Source organism: Nyctereutes procyonoides, unplaced genomic scaffold (assembly GCF_905146905.1).
Source record: "Nyctereutes procyonoides isolate TBG_1078 unplaced genomic scaffold, NYPRO_anot_genome, whole genome shotgun sequence".
In the NCBI taxonomy this organism is placed as follows: Eukaryota; Metazoa; Chordata; class Mammalia; order Carnivora; family Canidae; genus Nyctereutes; species Nyctereutes procyonoides.
Window position 1 is genome coordinate 282,651 of NW_026575028.1, and position 16,396 is coordinate 299,046.

General features: G+C 40.6%; 1 protein-coding gene across 5 annotated transcripts in view; it reads right to left on the minus strand.

Moving 5' to 3' along the window:
• USP18 (ubiquitin specific peptidase 18) overlaps window positions 1-16,396 on the minus strand; it is an 86,265-nt gene that overhangs the window by 11,929 nt on the left and 57,940 nt on the right. For 3 of the 5 annotated variants that reach the window (XM_055315650.1, XM_055315649.1, XM_055315648.1), the window contains 4 exons: window positions 15,915-16,010; window positions 15,260-15,427; window positions 1,379-1,510; window positions 321-370 (listed from right to left, as the gene is read on the minus strand). In XM_055315650.1, coding sequence (XP_055171625.1) covers window positions 321-370; window positions 1,379-1,510; window positions 15,260-15,427; window positions 15,915-16,010 — 446 coding nt within the window. The remainder of the gene's footprint in view (window positions 1-320; window positions 371-1,378; window positions 1,511-15,259; window positions 15,428-15,914; window positions 16,011-16,396) is intronic. The other 2 variants (XM_055315651.1, XM_055315652.1) reach the window with 2 other exon arrangements.

Below are 16,396 nucleotides of genomic sequence, written 5' to 3' on the forward strand. Positions count from 1 at the left end.
TGGTTTGGTGAGATATGTAATGAGAGAGGAGGCTAAGCAGTCACTGGGGAGTTTTCCAAATATAAGTGGCAGCTGAATCCATGAGAGTTTCATACAGCAATAAGAACCTTGTGTACAGGATGCCTGGGTGGCTCAGCAGTTGAGCATCTGCCTTTGGCTCAGGGTGTGATCCCGGCTCCCAGTGGAGAGCCTACTTCTCCCTCTGCCTATGTCTCTGCTTCTCTCTGTGTGTGTCTCTCGTGAATAAATAAATAAAATCTTAAAAAAAAAGAACCCTGTGTGAACTCATTGGGCTTCCATCACACAAACACTTTTCTTACCAGCGGTAGTTATGATTTCCATAAGTACACTGGATGTCTTCCCAGGATACCTGGAAGTACATAAATAGATGAAGTGAAGCATCCAGCTGACATATGTTAAGCACCCAGAGAGTACAGGGTGCTACCATTTACCCTTCCTCAGTCACCCAAACAACCCCACCCCTAGTACCTCCCAAGACCTGGATCATCCAGTGTCAGGATGCCATGTTTATAAAGATGCTTTTAATATCCTTGGTCTCTCCATTTAAACTTGATTGTGCTTGGTTTTTGCATATATCTAACTCTTCTTTCTTTCCCACAGAGCATGAAGCTAGAACACCAAAAACCTGGATACTGTGCTACGTGGACTCTCACAGGGCTATACGCTAGATGGGGACTTCATGCAGAAAAGGACTTTAAGCAGAATCATACCTATAAATATAACAAACCAATGGTTGCTAGAAAGGTGGGGAGTGGGGATGGGAAAAATGTGAAGGGGATTGGAAGATACAGGCTTCCCATTATGGAATGAGTAAGTCACAGGAATAAAAGGCACAGCATAGGGCACCTTCATTGCTCAGTCAGTTGAGCATTCAACCTGATTTTGGCTCAGGTCATGATCTCAGGGTCATAAGATTGAGACCCATGTCAGGGCTCTGCACTGAGCATAGAACCTGCTTGGGATTCTCTCCCTCTGCCCCTCTCTCACCCCCACTTACTCGCACTCGCTCTCTCTCTCTCTCATAAAGAAAAAGGCACAGGGTAAGGAATGTAGTCAGTGATGCTTTGATAGCATTGTATGGGAACAGATGGTAGCTATACCTCCAGTGAGCACAGCATAATGTATGAACTTGTTGAATCATTATATTGTACACCTGGAACGAATGTAATATTGTGCCAATTATGCTTTAGTTTAAAAAGCTTTTCATAAAGAAAAGGACTTGTTTTTAAAGGCCCCATGCACAGAAATAACTGGCTCACAATGGGGCCTGACCTTGAGAACACATCTAGTCCTGGGCTCAGAATTTATTAGAGGTGGCTAACCCAGGACAAAATGAAATTTTGGACAACATTCTCACCCAAGAAACATTGGAATCATTGAAGCAGAACCAGTTTCCATCCACAGAATTCTGGATATATGCACAGTAATGACCAAAGTCAGCTGCTCCCACATGGGCAACCACAGCAAAGAGTTGATATTGTCTTCCAAGCTGGAAGGACATAAGGCACAGTATTATGCACCATCATCCCTCCTTTTCTAACTGTAGTCTAGAATAAAGAAACATTATTCATCACATATTTATTCAGTGCCTACTGTGCCAGGCACTGGTACTTCAAGGGTCCTAGAAAATAGTCCTTGAACTCAAGAATTTCACAATTAATTAAGCCACAATTCTATTGCCATGCCCCCGAAAAGGAGAAGGAACAATCACCTGGGGAAAGCTCCCCAGAGAAGATATGCTTTAATTGATCCCAAAGGATGAACAAGGCTAGCAGACAAGTTATAGGTACAAGGGATACTCAAATGGACCTAAAAATTGCAAAGACTTGGCAGCACGGCAAAACACAGCATGCTGAGAAAGTGGAAGTCAGAGGTGGTGCTGGGAACTCACAGGAGATGAAGCTACAAATGTCAAGTCAATAATTGGAACTTTATTGTAGTTTCATTTTTTAAAATTCCAGTTAGTTAACATAGAGTGTAATATTAGTTTCAGGAATAGAATTTAGTGATTTTTGAATGAGAATTAGAGTGACTGAGTGTCATCAGATGGGTTTAAGCAGAGAAGGAACATCATCAGATTTGTGCTTGAGGAAAACACCAGAATAACATGGTTTGAAAAATGGAATGAAAAGTCATGTGAGACAAATGAGGTAAGTTAGGGCACTGCAACAGTTCAGAGAAGAAATGGTGATAACCTAGATACTTACCATCATTAGTAATCATTAAATAATAATAATCATTCTTAACCTCATCATTATTAGCCAATTCTTGGCATTCACTATGCATTTAGCTACGTCTTTATATGAATTACTTCATTCAGTATTCACAACAATCAAGTAAGATGGATGCTAATATAAATCTTATTTTACAAAGGTGGAATCTAAGCTCAGGGAGGTAAAGTAAATTACACAAAGGTCAGAGCTTATAAATAGAAGAGGCGGGATTCCAACCTGGGCCTCACTTCAAAGTCCAAGCTATTAATCCTCACTCTATACTAAGAAAATGAGAATAAAGGTGGGGATGAAGGGACAAATTTGTGTAAAACTAGGGATAAATAACCAAAAATACTTTGTAAATGAATGGATATTGGGCAGAGGGCAAGTAGGAGGCATCACTGCTTAGAAATTAGGAACATATTGGTGCTGTAAAGTTAAATTGGAACAGAGCTATTTAGGAGTGAACATAATGAACTTGGGGACTATGTGACAACATTTGGTAGGAGGTGAATACATTGGTCTGGAGCTCAAGTGTAATACCTGGACAAGAGATACAGATTTGGAAGTCTTCAGATTGAAATGACTGTTGAAACCACAAGAATTAATGAGATGAAAATTTGAAAAATGGAAAACAGAAAGAATGAATTTTTTTGTTTTTTATATTAATTTATTTTTATTGGCATTCAATTTGCCAACATATAGAATAACACCCAGTGCTCACCCCATCAAGTGCCCCCCTCAGGGCCCATCACCCAGTCACCCCCACCTGCCACCCACCTCTCCTTCCACCACCCCTAGTTCATTTCCCAGAGTTAGGAGTCTCTCATGTTCTGTCTCCCCAGAAAGAATGAAAGTAAAACTAAATACCACATTCCAAATCTGGGAAGGGAAACAGGCATTCAGATCCAGGAAATAGAGAGATCTCTCCCTAAAATCAATAAAAACCGTTCAGCACCTCAACATTTAATAGTTAAGCTTGCAAATTCCAAAGATAAAGAGAAGATCCTTAAAGCAGCAAGACATAAGAAAACCTAACTTATATGGGGAGGAGTATTAGGTTAACAGCAGACCTCTCCACAGAGACCTGGCAGGCCAGAAAGGGCTGGCAGGATATATTCAGGGTCCTAAATGAGAAGAACATGCAGCCAAGAATACTATATCAAGCAAGGCTCCCATTCAGAATAGGAGAGATAAATATCTTCCAAGACAGGCAGGAACTGAAAGAATATGTGACCTCCAAAACAGCTCTGCAAGAAATTTTAAGGGGGACTCTAAAAATTCCCCTTTAATAAGAAGTCCAATGGAACAATCCACAAAAACAGGGACTGAATAGATATCATGATGACACTAAACTCATATCTTTCAATAGTAACTCTGAGCGTGAACGGGCTTAATGACCCCATCAAAAGGTGCAGGGTGTCAGACTGGATAAAAAAGCAGGACCCATCTATTTGCTGTCTACAAGAGACTCATTTTAGACAGAAGGACACCTACAGCCTGAAAATAAAAGGTTGGAGAACCATTTACCATTCAAATGGTCCTCAAAAGAAAGCAAGGGTAGCCATCCTCATATCAGATAAACTAAAATTTACCCCGAAGACTGTAGTGAGAGATGAAGAGGGACATGATATCATACTTAAAGGATCTATCTAACAAGAGGACTTAACAATCATCAATATATATGCCTGGAATGTGGGAGCTGCCAAATAAATCAATCAATTAATAACCAAAATTAAGACATACTTAGATAATAATACACTTATACTTGGTGACTTCAATCTAGCGCTTTCTACACTCGATAGGTCTTCTAAGCACAACATCTCCAAAGAAACAAGAGCTTTAAATGATACACTGGACCAAATGGATTTCACAGATATCTATAGAACTTTACATCCAAACTCAACAGAATTCACATTCTTCTCAAGTGCACATGGAACTTTCTCCAGAATAGACCACATATTAGGTCACAAATCGGGTCTGAACCTATACCAAAAGACTGGGATTGTGCCCTACATACTTTCAGACCATAATGCCTTGAAATTAGAACTAAATCAAAACAAGAAGTTTGGAAGGACCTCAAACACGTGGAGGTTAAGGACCATCTTGCTAAAAGATGAAAGGGTCAACCAGGAAATTAAGGAATTAAAAAGATTCATGGAAACTAATGAGAATGAAGATACAACCGTTCAAAATCTTTGGGATACAGCAAAAGCAGTCCTGAGGGGGAAATACATCGCAATACAAGCATCCATCCAAAAACTGGAAAGAACTCAAATACAAGGGCTAACCTTACACCTAAAGGAGCTAGAGAAAAAACAGCAAATAGATCCTACACCCAGCAGAAGAAGAGAGTTAATAAAGATTCAAGCAGAACTCAATGAAATCGAGACCAGAAGAACTGTGGAACAGATCAACAAAACCAGGAGTTGGTTGAATTAATAAGATAGATAAACCATTAGCCAGCCTTATTAAACAGAAGACAGAGAACACTCAAATTAATAAATCATGAATGAGAAAGGAGAGATCACTGCCAACACCGAGCAAATATAAACGATTTTACAAACATATTATGAACAGCGCTACGCCAATAAATTAGGCAATCTAGAAGACATTGACGCATTTCTGGAAAGCCACAAACTACCAAAACTGGAGCAGGAAGAAATAGAAAACCTGAACATGCCAATAACCAGGGAGGAAATTGAAGAAGTCATCAAAAACCTCCCAAGACACAAAAGTCCAGGGCCAGATGACTTCCCTGGGGAATTCTATCAAACGTTTAAAGAAGAAATCATACCTATTCTACAAAAGCTGTTTGGAAAGATAGAAAGAGATGGAATACTTCCAAATTCGTTCTATGAGGCCAGCATCACCTTAATTCCAAAACCAGGCAAAGACCCCAACAAAAAGGAGAATTACAGACCAATATCCCTGATGAACATGGATGCAAAAATTCTCAACAAGATACTAGCCAATAGGATCCAACAACACATTAAGAAGATTATTCACGATGACCAAGTATGATTTATTTCTGGGACACAAGGCTAGTGCAACACTCATAAAACAATCAATGTGATTCATCATATCAGCAAGAGAAAAACCAAGAACCATATGATCCTCTCAATTGATGCAGAGAAAGCATTTGACAAAATACAGCATTCATTCCTGATCAAAACTCTTGAGAGTATAGGGATAGAGGGAACATTCCTCAACATCTTAAAAGCCATCTACGAAAAGCCCACAGCAAATATCATTCTCAATGGGGAAGCACTGGGACCCTTTCCCCTAAGATCAGGAACAAGACAGTGATGTCCACTCTCACCACTGCTATTCAACATAGTACTGGAAGTCCTAGCCTCAGCAATCAGACAACAAAAGACATTAAAGGCATTCAAATTGGCAAAGAAGAAGTCAAACTCTCCCTCTTCGCCGATGACATGATACTCTACATAGAAAACCCAAAAGCCTCCACCCCAAGATTGCTAGAACTCATACAGCAATTTGGTAGCGTGGCAGGATACAAAATCAATGCCCAGAAATCAATGGCATTCCTATACACTAACAATGAGACTGAAGAAAGAGAAATTAAGGAGTCAATCCCATTTACAATTGCACCCAAAAGCATAAGATACCTAGGAATAAACCAAACCAAAGAGGTAAAGGATCTATACCCTAAAAACTATAGAACACTTCTGAAAGAAATTGAGGAAGACACAAAGAGATGGAAAAATATTCCATGCTCATGGATTGGCAGAATTAATATTGTGAAAATGTCAATGCTACCCAGGGCAATTTACACGTTCAATGCAATCCCTATCAAAATACCATGGACTTTTTTCAGAGACTTAGAACAAATTATTGTAAGATTTGTGTGGAATCAGAAAAGACCCCGAATAGCCAGGGGAATTTTAAAAAAGAAAACCATAGCTGGGGGCATCACAATGCCAGATTTCAGGTTGTACTACAAAGCTGTGGTCATCAAGACAGTGTGGTACTGGCACAAAAACAGACACATAGACCAATGGAACAGAATAGAGAATCCAGAAATGGACCCTGAACTTTATGGTCAACTAATATTCGACAAAGGAGGAAAGACGATCCACTGGAAGAAAGACAGTCTCTTCAATAAATGGTGCTGGGAAAATTGGTCATCCACATGCAGAAGAATGAAACTAGACCACTCTCTTGCACCATACACAAAGATAAACTCAAAATGGATGAAAGATTTAAATGTGAGACAAGACTCCATCAAAATCCTAGAGGAGAACACAGGCAACACCCTTTTTGAACTTGGCCACAGTAACTTCTTGCAAGATACATCCACGAAAGCAAAAGAAACAAAAGCAAAAATGAACTATTGGGACTTCATCAAGATAAGAAGCTTTTGCACAGCAAAGGATACAGTCAACAAAACTCAAAGACAACCTACAGAATGGGAGAAGATATTTGCAAATAACATATCAGATAAAGGGCTAGTTTCCAAAATCTATAAAGAACTTATTAAACTCAACACCAAAGAAACAAACAATCCAATCATGAAATGGGCAAAAGACATGAAGAGAAATCTCACAGAGGAAGACATAGACATGGCCAACATGCACATGAGAAAATGCTCTGCATCACTTGCCATCAGGGAAATACAAATCAAAACCACAATGAGATACCACCTCACACCAGTGAGAATGGGGAAAATTAATAAGGCAGGAAACAACAAATGTTGGAGAGGATGTGGAGAAAAGGGAACCCTCTTACACTGTTGGTGGGAATGTGAACTGGTGCAGCCACTCTGGAAAACTGTGTGGAGGTTCCTCAAAGAATTAAAAATAGACCTGCCCTACGACCCAGCAATTGCACTGTTAGGGATTTACCCCGAAGATTCAGATGCAATGAAACGCCGGGACACCTGCACCCCGATGTTTCTAGCAGCCATGTCCACAATAGCCAAACTGTGGAAGGAGCCTCGGTGACCATCGAAAGATGAATGGATAAAGAAGATGTGGTTTATGTATACAATGGAATATTACTCAGCCATTAGAAACGACAAATACCCACCATTTGCTTCAACGTGGATGGAACTGGAGGGTATTATGCTGAGTGAAGTAAGTCAATCGGAGAAGGACAAACAGTGTATGTTCTCACTCATTTGGGGAATATGAATAATAGTGAAGGGGAATATAAGGGAAGGGAGAAGAAATGTGTGGGAGATATCAGAAAGGGACACAGAACATAAAGACTTCTAACTCTGGGAAATGAACTAGGGGTGGTGGAAGGGGAGGAGGGCGGGGGGTGGGGGTGAATGGGTGACGGGCACAGAGGGGGACACTTGACGGGATGAGCACTGGGTGTTATTCTGTATGTTGGTAAATTGAACACCAATAAAAATTAATTTATAAAAAAAAAAGATTTGTGTATAATCAGTAAAGACCCTGAATAGCCGGGGGAATTTTAAAAAAGAAAACCATATCTGGGGGCATCACAATTCCAGATTTCAGGTTGTACTACAAAGCTGTGGTCATCAAGACAGTGTGGTACTGGCACAAAAACAGACACATAGATCAATGGAACAGAATAGAGAATCCAGAAGTGGATCCTCAACTTTATGATCAACTAATATTCGATAAAGGAGGAAAGACTATCCACTGGAAGAAAGACAGTCTCTTCAATAAATGGTGCTGGGAAAATTGGACATCCACATGCAGAAGAATGAAACTAGACCACTTTCTTGCACCAGACACAAAGATAAACTCAAAATGGATGAAAGATCTAAATGTGAGACAAGATTCCATCAAAATCCTAGAGACACAGGCAACACCGTTTTTGAACTTGGCCACAGTAACTTCTTGCAAGATACATCCACGAAAGCAAAAGAAACAAAAGCAAAAATGAACTATTGGGACTTCATCAAGATAAGAAGCTTTTGCACAGCAAAGGATACAGTCAACAGAACTAAAAGACAACCTACAGAATGGGAGATGTTTGCAAATAACACATCAGATAAAGGGCTAGTTTCCAAAATCTATAAAGAATTTATTAAACTCAACAGCAAAGAAACAATCCAATCATGAAATGGGCAAAAGACATGAAGAGAAATCTCACAGAGGAAGACATAGACATGGCCAACATGCACATGAGAAAATGCTCTGCATCACTTGCCATCAGGGAAATACAAATCAAAACCACAATGAGATACCACCTCACACCAGTGAGAATGGGGAAAATTAACAAGGCAGGAAACAACAAATGTTGGAGAGGATGAGGAGAAAAGGGAACCCTCTTACACTGTTGGTGGGAATGTGAACTGGTGCAGCCACTCTGGAAAACTGTGTGGAGGTTCCTCAAAGAGTTAAAAATAGACCTGCCCTATGACCCAGCAATTGCACTGTTAGGGATTTACCCCAAAGATTCAGATGCAATGAAACGCTGGGACACCTGCACCCCGATGTTTCTAGCAGCAATGTCCACAATAGCCAAACTGTGGATGGAGCCTCGGTGTCCATCGAAAGATGAATGGATAAAGAAGATGTGGTTTATGTATACAATGGAATATTACTCAGCCATTAGAAACGACAAACACCCACCATTTGCTTCGACGTGGATGGAACTGGAGGGTATTATGTGGAGTGAAATAATTCAATCAGAGGACAAACATTATATGGTCTCATTCATTTGGAGAATATAAATGATAGTGAAATGGGATAGGGGGAAGGGAGAAGAAATGGGTAGGAAATATCAGAAAGGGAGACAGAACATGGAAGACTCCTAACTCTGGGAAATGAACTAGGGGTGGTGGAAGGGGAGGAGGGCGGGGGGTGGGGGTGAATGGGTGTCGGGCACTGAGGGGGGCCCTTGACGGGATGAGCACTGTGTGTTATTCTGTATGTTGGCACATTGAACACCATTAAAAAATAAATTTATGGGATCCCTGGGTGGCGCAGCAGTTTGGCTCCTGCCTTTGACCCAGGGCACGATCCTGCAGACCCGGGATGGAATCACACGTCGGGCTCCCGGTGCATGGAGCCTGCTTCTCCCTCTGCCTGTGTCTCTGCCTCTCTCTCTCTCTCTCTCTCTCTCTCTCTCTCTCTCCTTTAAAAAAATTTAAAAAATTTTATTATTTTAATATATAAATAATATATAAATTTTATATATATATAAATACTATGGGCAGCCAGGGTGGCTCAGTGGTTTAGCACTGCCTTCAGCTCAGGGCCTGATCCTGGAGACCCGGGATTGAGTTCCATGTCATTCTCCCTGCATGGAGCCTGTTTCGCCCTCTGCCTGTGTGTGTGTGTGTCTCTCTGTGTGTCTCTCATGAGTGGATAAATAAAATTTTTTTAAAAACTAAATACCGGGACCCCTGGTGGCTCAGTGGTTGGGCCGGCTGCCTTTGGTTCTGGTCATGGTCCCGGGATCCGGGATCGAGTTCTGCGTAGGGCTCCTGCGAAGAGCCTGCTTCTTCCTCTGCCTATATCTCTGCCTCTCTCTCTCTCTCTCTCTCGAATAAATAAAAAAAAAACTAAATACCAATAAAAGGATGGGCAGGGAAGGATCCAGCAATGTAGTAAGATACCCTAGGAGGAAAGCCTAGAGTAGATTTTGAAGGAAAGTAGGATCAATAACAGAATATTACAAAAAGATCAAGTAAAGAAGGTATCCGTTAAATTTGGCAGTAAGTCATTCTACTTCCTCAAATTTCAGATGGGAGAGAATTTTCTGTGAAAAGGGAATAGTGGTAGGAGAGACAGAGTTCTGACTGATTGTGAGCAGGATCTCCACATTAGTCAGGAATCCTTTATTCTTTATTCTTCTATCTGAACATAGTCAAATATTGTCCCTAACCTGCGACTTTGAAATGCAATCAGTGAGGGAGACAGGGGTTGGTGAGTGTAGTGCAAATGAAGCTAAGTTACCCAAAAAGGAGAGCTCAAATTATCCTCTTTTTTCACTTGGGAACTTTATGCTAGATTTTTTTAATGCAGGGCAATATCTAGATCTGTTTACAAGAAATACAAGGATAAAGGTACATGTTAAATAACACCAGTCAGCAAACTCTGGATATATATAAAAACCTTCAACCAAATAAATTGCAAGGGCAAGAAAAGGAAGGGAGAGAAACTTAAGGTAAAAGAAGAAAGAAAAGCAGGTATGAAGAAAGGAAAGGAGGGAAAGAGAGGAGGAAGAAAGGATGGAAACAAACAAATGCAAGTGTAGCCCTTGTTGGGATCTATATTTAAACAAACCAATCTATTGGGCACAGAAATCTAAGTATTGACTAGGCATCAATGATATTAAGAAAGTAGGACATGCACTGTTGGTGGGAGTGAAAACTGGTACAGCCACTGTGGAAAAACAGTATGGAGGTCTCCCAAAAGGTTAAAAATAGAACTATTCTATGATCCAGTAATCACATTACTGGGTATTCACCCCCAAAAATACATAAACACTAATTCAATGGGATATATGCACCCCAATGTATATAGCAACATTATTTACAATGGCCAAGATATAGAAGCAGCCCAAGGATCCATCCTTTGATGAATGGTAAAGATGTGGTGTACACACACACACACACACACACACACACACACACTGGAGTATTACTCAGCCATAAAAAGGAATGAAATCTTGCCATTTGCAACAATATAGATAGAGCCAGAGAGTATAACGTCAAGTGAAATAAGTCAGTCAGAAAAAGAAAAATGCTGTATAATATTCTCAGACCATAACGCCTTGAAATTAGAACTCAATCACAAGAAAAAGTTTGGAAGGACCTCAAACACGTGGAGGTTAAGGACCATCCTGCTAAAAGATAAAAGGGTCAACCAGGAAATTAAGGAAGAATTAAAAAGATTCATGGAAACTAATGAGAATGAAGATACAACTGTTCAAAATCTTTGGGATGCAGCAAAAGCAGTCCTGAGGGGGAAATACATCGCAATACAAGCATCCATTCAAAAACTGGAAAGAACTCAAATACAAAAGCTAACCTTACACATAAAGGAGCTAGAGAAGAAGCAGCAAATAGACCCGACGCCCAGCAGAAGAAGAGAGTTAATTAAAATTCGAGCAGAACTCAACGAAATTGAGACCAGAAGAACTGTGGAACAGATCAATAGAACCAGGAGTTGGTTCTTTGAAAGAATTAATAAGATAGATAAACCATTAGCCAACCTTATTAAAAAGAAGAGAGAGAAGACTCAAATTAATAAAATCATGAATGAGAAAGGAGAGACACTACCAACACCAAGGAAATACAAACGATTTTAAAAACATATTATGAACAGCTCTACGCCAATAAATTAGGCAATCTAGAAGAAATGGACGCATTCCTGGAAAGCCACAAGCTACCAAAACTGGAGCAGAAAGAAATAGAAAACCTGAACAGGCCAATAACCAGGGAGGAAATTGAAGAAGTCATCAAAAACCTCCCAAGACACAAGAGTCCAGGGCCAGATGGCTTCCCAGGGGAAATCTATCAAACGTTTAAAGAAGAAATCATACCTATTCTACTAAGGCTGTTTGGAAAGATAGAAAGAGATGGAGCACTTCCAAATTCATTCTATGAGGCCAGCATCACCTTAATTCCAAAACCAGACAAAGACCCCAACAAAAAGGAGAATTACAGACCAATATCCCTGATGAACATGGATGCAAAAATTCTCAACAAGATACTAGCCAATAGGATCCAACAACACATTAAGAAAATTATTCACCATGACCAAGTAGGATTTATCCCTGGGACACAAGGCTGGTTCAACACTCGTAAAACAATCAATGTGATTCATCATATCAGCAAGAGAAAAACCAAGAACTTTATGATCCTCTCATTAGATGCAGAGAAAGCATTTGACAAAATACAGCATACATTCCTGATCAAAACTCTTCAGAGTGTAGGGATAGAGGGAACTTTCCTCGATATCTTAAAAGCCATCTACGAAAAGCCCACAGCAAATATCATTCTCAATGGGGAAGCACTGGGACCCTTTCCCCTCAGATCAGGAACCAGACAGGGATGTCCACTCTCACCACTGCTATTCAACATAGTATTGGAGGTCCTAGCCTCAGCAATCAGACAAGAAAAAGACATTAAAGGCATTCAAATTGGCAAAGAAGAAGTCAAACTCTCCCTCTTCGCCGATGACATGATACTCTACATAAAAAACCCAAAAGACTCCACCCCAAGATTGCTAGAACTCATACAGCAATTTGGTAGCGTGGCAGGATACAAAATCAATGCCCAGAAATCAATGGCATTCCTATACACTAACAATGAGACTGAAGAAAGAGAAATTAAGGAGTCAATCCCATTTACAATTGCACCCAAAAGCATAAAATACCTAGGAATAAACCTAACCAAAGAGGTAAAGGATCTATACCCTAAAAACTATAGAACACTTCTGAAAGAAATTGAGGAAGACACAAAGAGATGGAAAAATATTCCATGCTCCTGGATTGGCAGAATTAATATTGTGAAAATGTCAATGTTACCCAGGGCAATTTACACGTTCAATGCAATCCCTATCAAAATACCATGGACTTTCTTCAGAGACTTAGAACAAATTATTTTAAGATTTGTGTGGAATCAGAAAAGACCCCGAATAGCTGGGGGAATTTTAAAAAGGAAAACCATATCTGGGGGCATCACAATGCCAGATTTCAGGTTGTACTACAAAGCTGTGGTCATGAAGACAGTGTGGTACTGGCACAAAAACAGACACATAGATCAATGGAACAGAATAGAGAACCCGAAGTGGACCCTGAACTTTATGGTCAACTAATATTCGATAAAGGAGGAAAGACTATCCACTGGAAGAAAGACAGTCCCTTCAATAAATGGTGCTGGGAAAATTGGACATCCACATGCAGAAGAATGAAACTAGACCACTCTCTTGCACCAGACACAAAGATAAACTCAAAATGGATGAAAGATCTAAATGTGAGACAAGATTCCATCAAAATCCTAGAGGAGAACACAGGCAACACCGTTTTTGAACTTGGCCACAGTAACTTCTTGCAAGATACATCCACGAAGGCAAAAGAAACAAAAGCAAAAATGAACTATTGGGACTTCATCAAGATAAGAAGCTTTTGCACAGCAAAGGATACAGTCAACAAAACTCAAAGACAACCTACAGAATGGGAGAAGATATTTGCAAATGACATATCACATAAAGGGCTAGTTTCCAAAATCTATAAAGAACTTATTAAACTCAACACCAAAGAAACAAACAATCCAATCATGAAATGGGCAAAAGACATGAAGAGAAATCTCACAGAGGAAGACATAGACATGGCCAACATGCACATGAGAAAATGCTCTGCATCACTTGCCATCAGGGAAATACAAATCAAAACCACAATGAGATACCACCTCACACCAGTGAGAATGGGGAAAATTAACAAGGCAGGAAACAACAAATGTTGGAGAGGATGAGGAGAAAAGGGAACCCTTTTACACTGTTGGTGGGAATGTGAACTGGTGCAGCCACTCTGGAAAACTGTGTGGAGGTTCCTCAAAGAGTTAAAAATAAACCTGCCCTATGACCCAGCAATTGCACTGTTAGGGATTTACCCCAAAGATTCAGATGCAATGAAACGCCAGGACACCTGCACCCCGATGTTTCTAGCAGCCATGTCCACAATAGCCAAACTGTGGAAGGAGCCTCGGTGCCCATCGAAAGATGAATGGATAAAGAAGATGTGGTGTATGTATACAATGGAATATTACTCAGCCATTAGAAACGACAAATACCCACCATTTGCTTCAACGTGGATGGAACTGGAGGGTATTATGCTGAGTGAAGTAAGTCAATCGGAGAAGGACAAACAGTGTATGTTCTCACTCATTTGGGGAATATGAATAATAGTGAAGGGGAATATAAGGGAAGGGAGAAGAAATGTGTGGGAGATATCAGAAAGGGAGACAGAACATAAAGACTTCTAACTCTGGGAAATGAACTAGGGGTGGTGGAAGGGGAGGAGGGCGGGGGGTGGGGGTGAGTGGGTGACGGGCACTGAGGGGGACACTTGACGGGATGAGCACTGGGTGTTATTCTGTATGTTGGTAAATTGAACACCAATAAAAATTAATTTATTAAAAAAAAGAGTCTTATGGTTTGTCTCCCTCTCTGATTTCATCTTTCTTTCTCTCTCCCTTCCTCCATGATCCTCTGTTTTGTTTCTTAAATTCTACATATGATTGAGATCTTATAATTATCTTTCTCTGATTGACTTATTTCACTTAGCATAATACCCTCTAGTTCCATCCGCATCGTTGCAAATGGCGAGATCTCTCTCTCTCTCTTTTTTTTTTTTTTTTTTTTGGTGGCTGAGTAATATTGCATTGTATGTATACCACATCTTCTTTATCCATTCATCTGGCACCTGCACCCCAGTGTTTATAGCAGTAATGTCCACAATAGCCAAACTGTGGAAAGGGCCCAGATGTCCATTAACCAAAGCCTTTTGGATCTTTTTTAAAAAATATTTTATTTATTTATTCATGAGAGACAGAGAGAGAGAGGCAGAGACACAGGGAGAGGGAGAAGCAGGCTCCATGCAGAGAGCCCAACGTGGGACTTGATCCCAGGACTCTAGGATCATGCCCTGGGCCAAAGGCAGGCACCAAACTGGTGAGACACCCAGGCATCCCGGCCTTTTGAATCTTAAAAGAAAAGCAGCTGCAAACAGCAAATGTTGGTGATAGTAGTATGCTGATAACAACCCATCACTGTTATTCAAGAAAACATAGATTTCCATCATTAAAATACTGTTTAAAAAAATAAATGTTTCTTGAGCATATGTTTTATGAATCACACCAAGCAGCTGCTGGTGAGTTTTCCTCCCTGTATGTACCCCGAGCACAGCCAATAGAGGCCATGATTTATGAGACACTATAATAACACAGATGAGATGTCCAAAAGTGCTCTGTTGAGCAGGTGACTTCAAGCACCTTAGGGGAAGAGAGGCAAAATCAAGCAAAGGATCTGAAGAGATGGAGGATAGAGGGGAATTAAGGAGTTTCTCACCTGTTCCTCAGCATCATGGAGGTCTTCCTCCATCAGAAGGACCTGACTTAAATCCAAGCTCTGTGGGAAATAGAGTGAGTGGCAGATTTTTTCTGTCCGTGAATTCCTGATGGAGAACCGCAAGAGGTGGATTGTCAAGGTCTGGGGTAAATGGGTCAGCTTCAAGACCTGAAAAAGCAAAATTACTGTGGAGATGAAACCCTAAGGCACTTGAAATAGGTAGGTTTAGAGAAATGTCAGGGCCGATGGTGTGTTCTTCTTCCCCAAAAAGGATCAGAATGATATAATACAGAGTTAAGGGCCTCCTTCTGCTGAATCTGTTGAGCTCTCCCACAGAAGGCATGAGCAGCCCTAGTGTTCTGCACAGGAACCAGAGCCCAGGGGAACCACAGAGTCTGCTCTAGAGAGTCAGTCTAACCTTGCATGTAAAACTCTGCCTCCTGATCTTGGACCTTCTCTTCTCTTTTAAAACGCTCTGCCCCTCTCAGTGAGGGGCCTCTGAAAGTCAGAGGCCCCAGATTCCAGATATTAGCCTGATACATACTTCTTCCCTCAACAAACACATGGGACCCTCAAGGCCTCTGAAGACTCTATCAGGAAATCCACTAAAGGCAACCCCAAATTAGGGAAGCTTCTGGTTTCAGACAGTGAGTACCTGTTTCCCACAAGTCTTCTTCCCACATTTCTCACAGAAGCATTTGCTTTTGCCTGATAACTCCCTGGGCTGGAAGAAACATCGAAGGGCATCCTCCTGTCCCAAGAGATCAAAGAAAAAGCAGAGAGGATATTTACCATCTAGAGTACATCCCCTCACCCTACAGATAAGGATTTAAGTTTTCTTTCTGGTTCTTTCCATGTACCCTCTTAACACCTGGCCCAGTGTAGTGCATGTGGCAGGATCCCCCAAAGTATCTACTGATTGGAAAGAAAAATAGAAGGGAGCACTTGCTAAGGTAGCAGTATGAGGAAAGGAAGTAAAAGGAAACAAATTTTATTTCCACCAAATCAAAGGAGAAACTTAGAACTGTGCAAAGGAAATAGAAATTACTTTTTTAAAGGCAACAGTGATTAAAGAAGCAAGGGCACATTGGCAGCACTGGGTGTATGGAAACAGCAAGTTAACCAAGAAAAATCCCT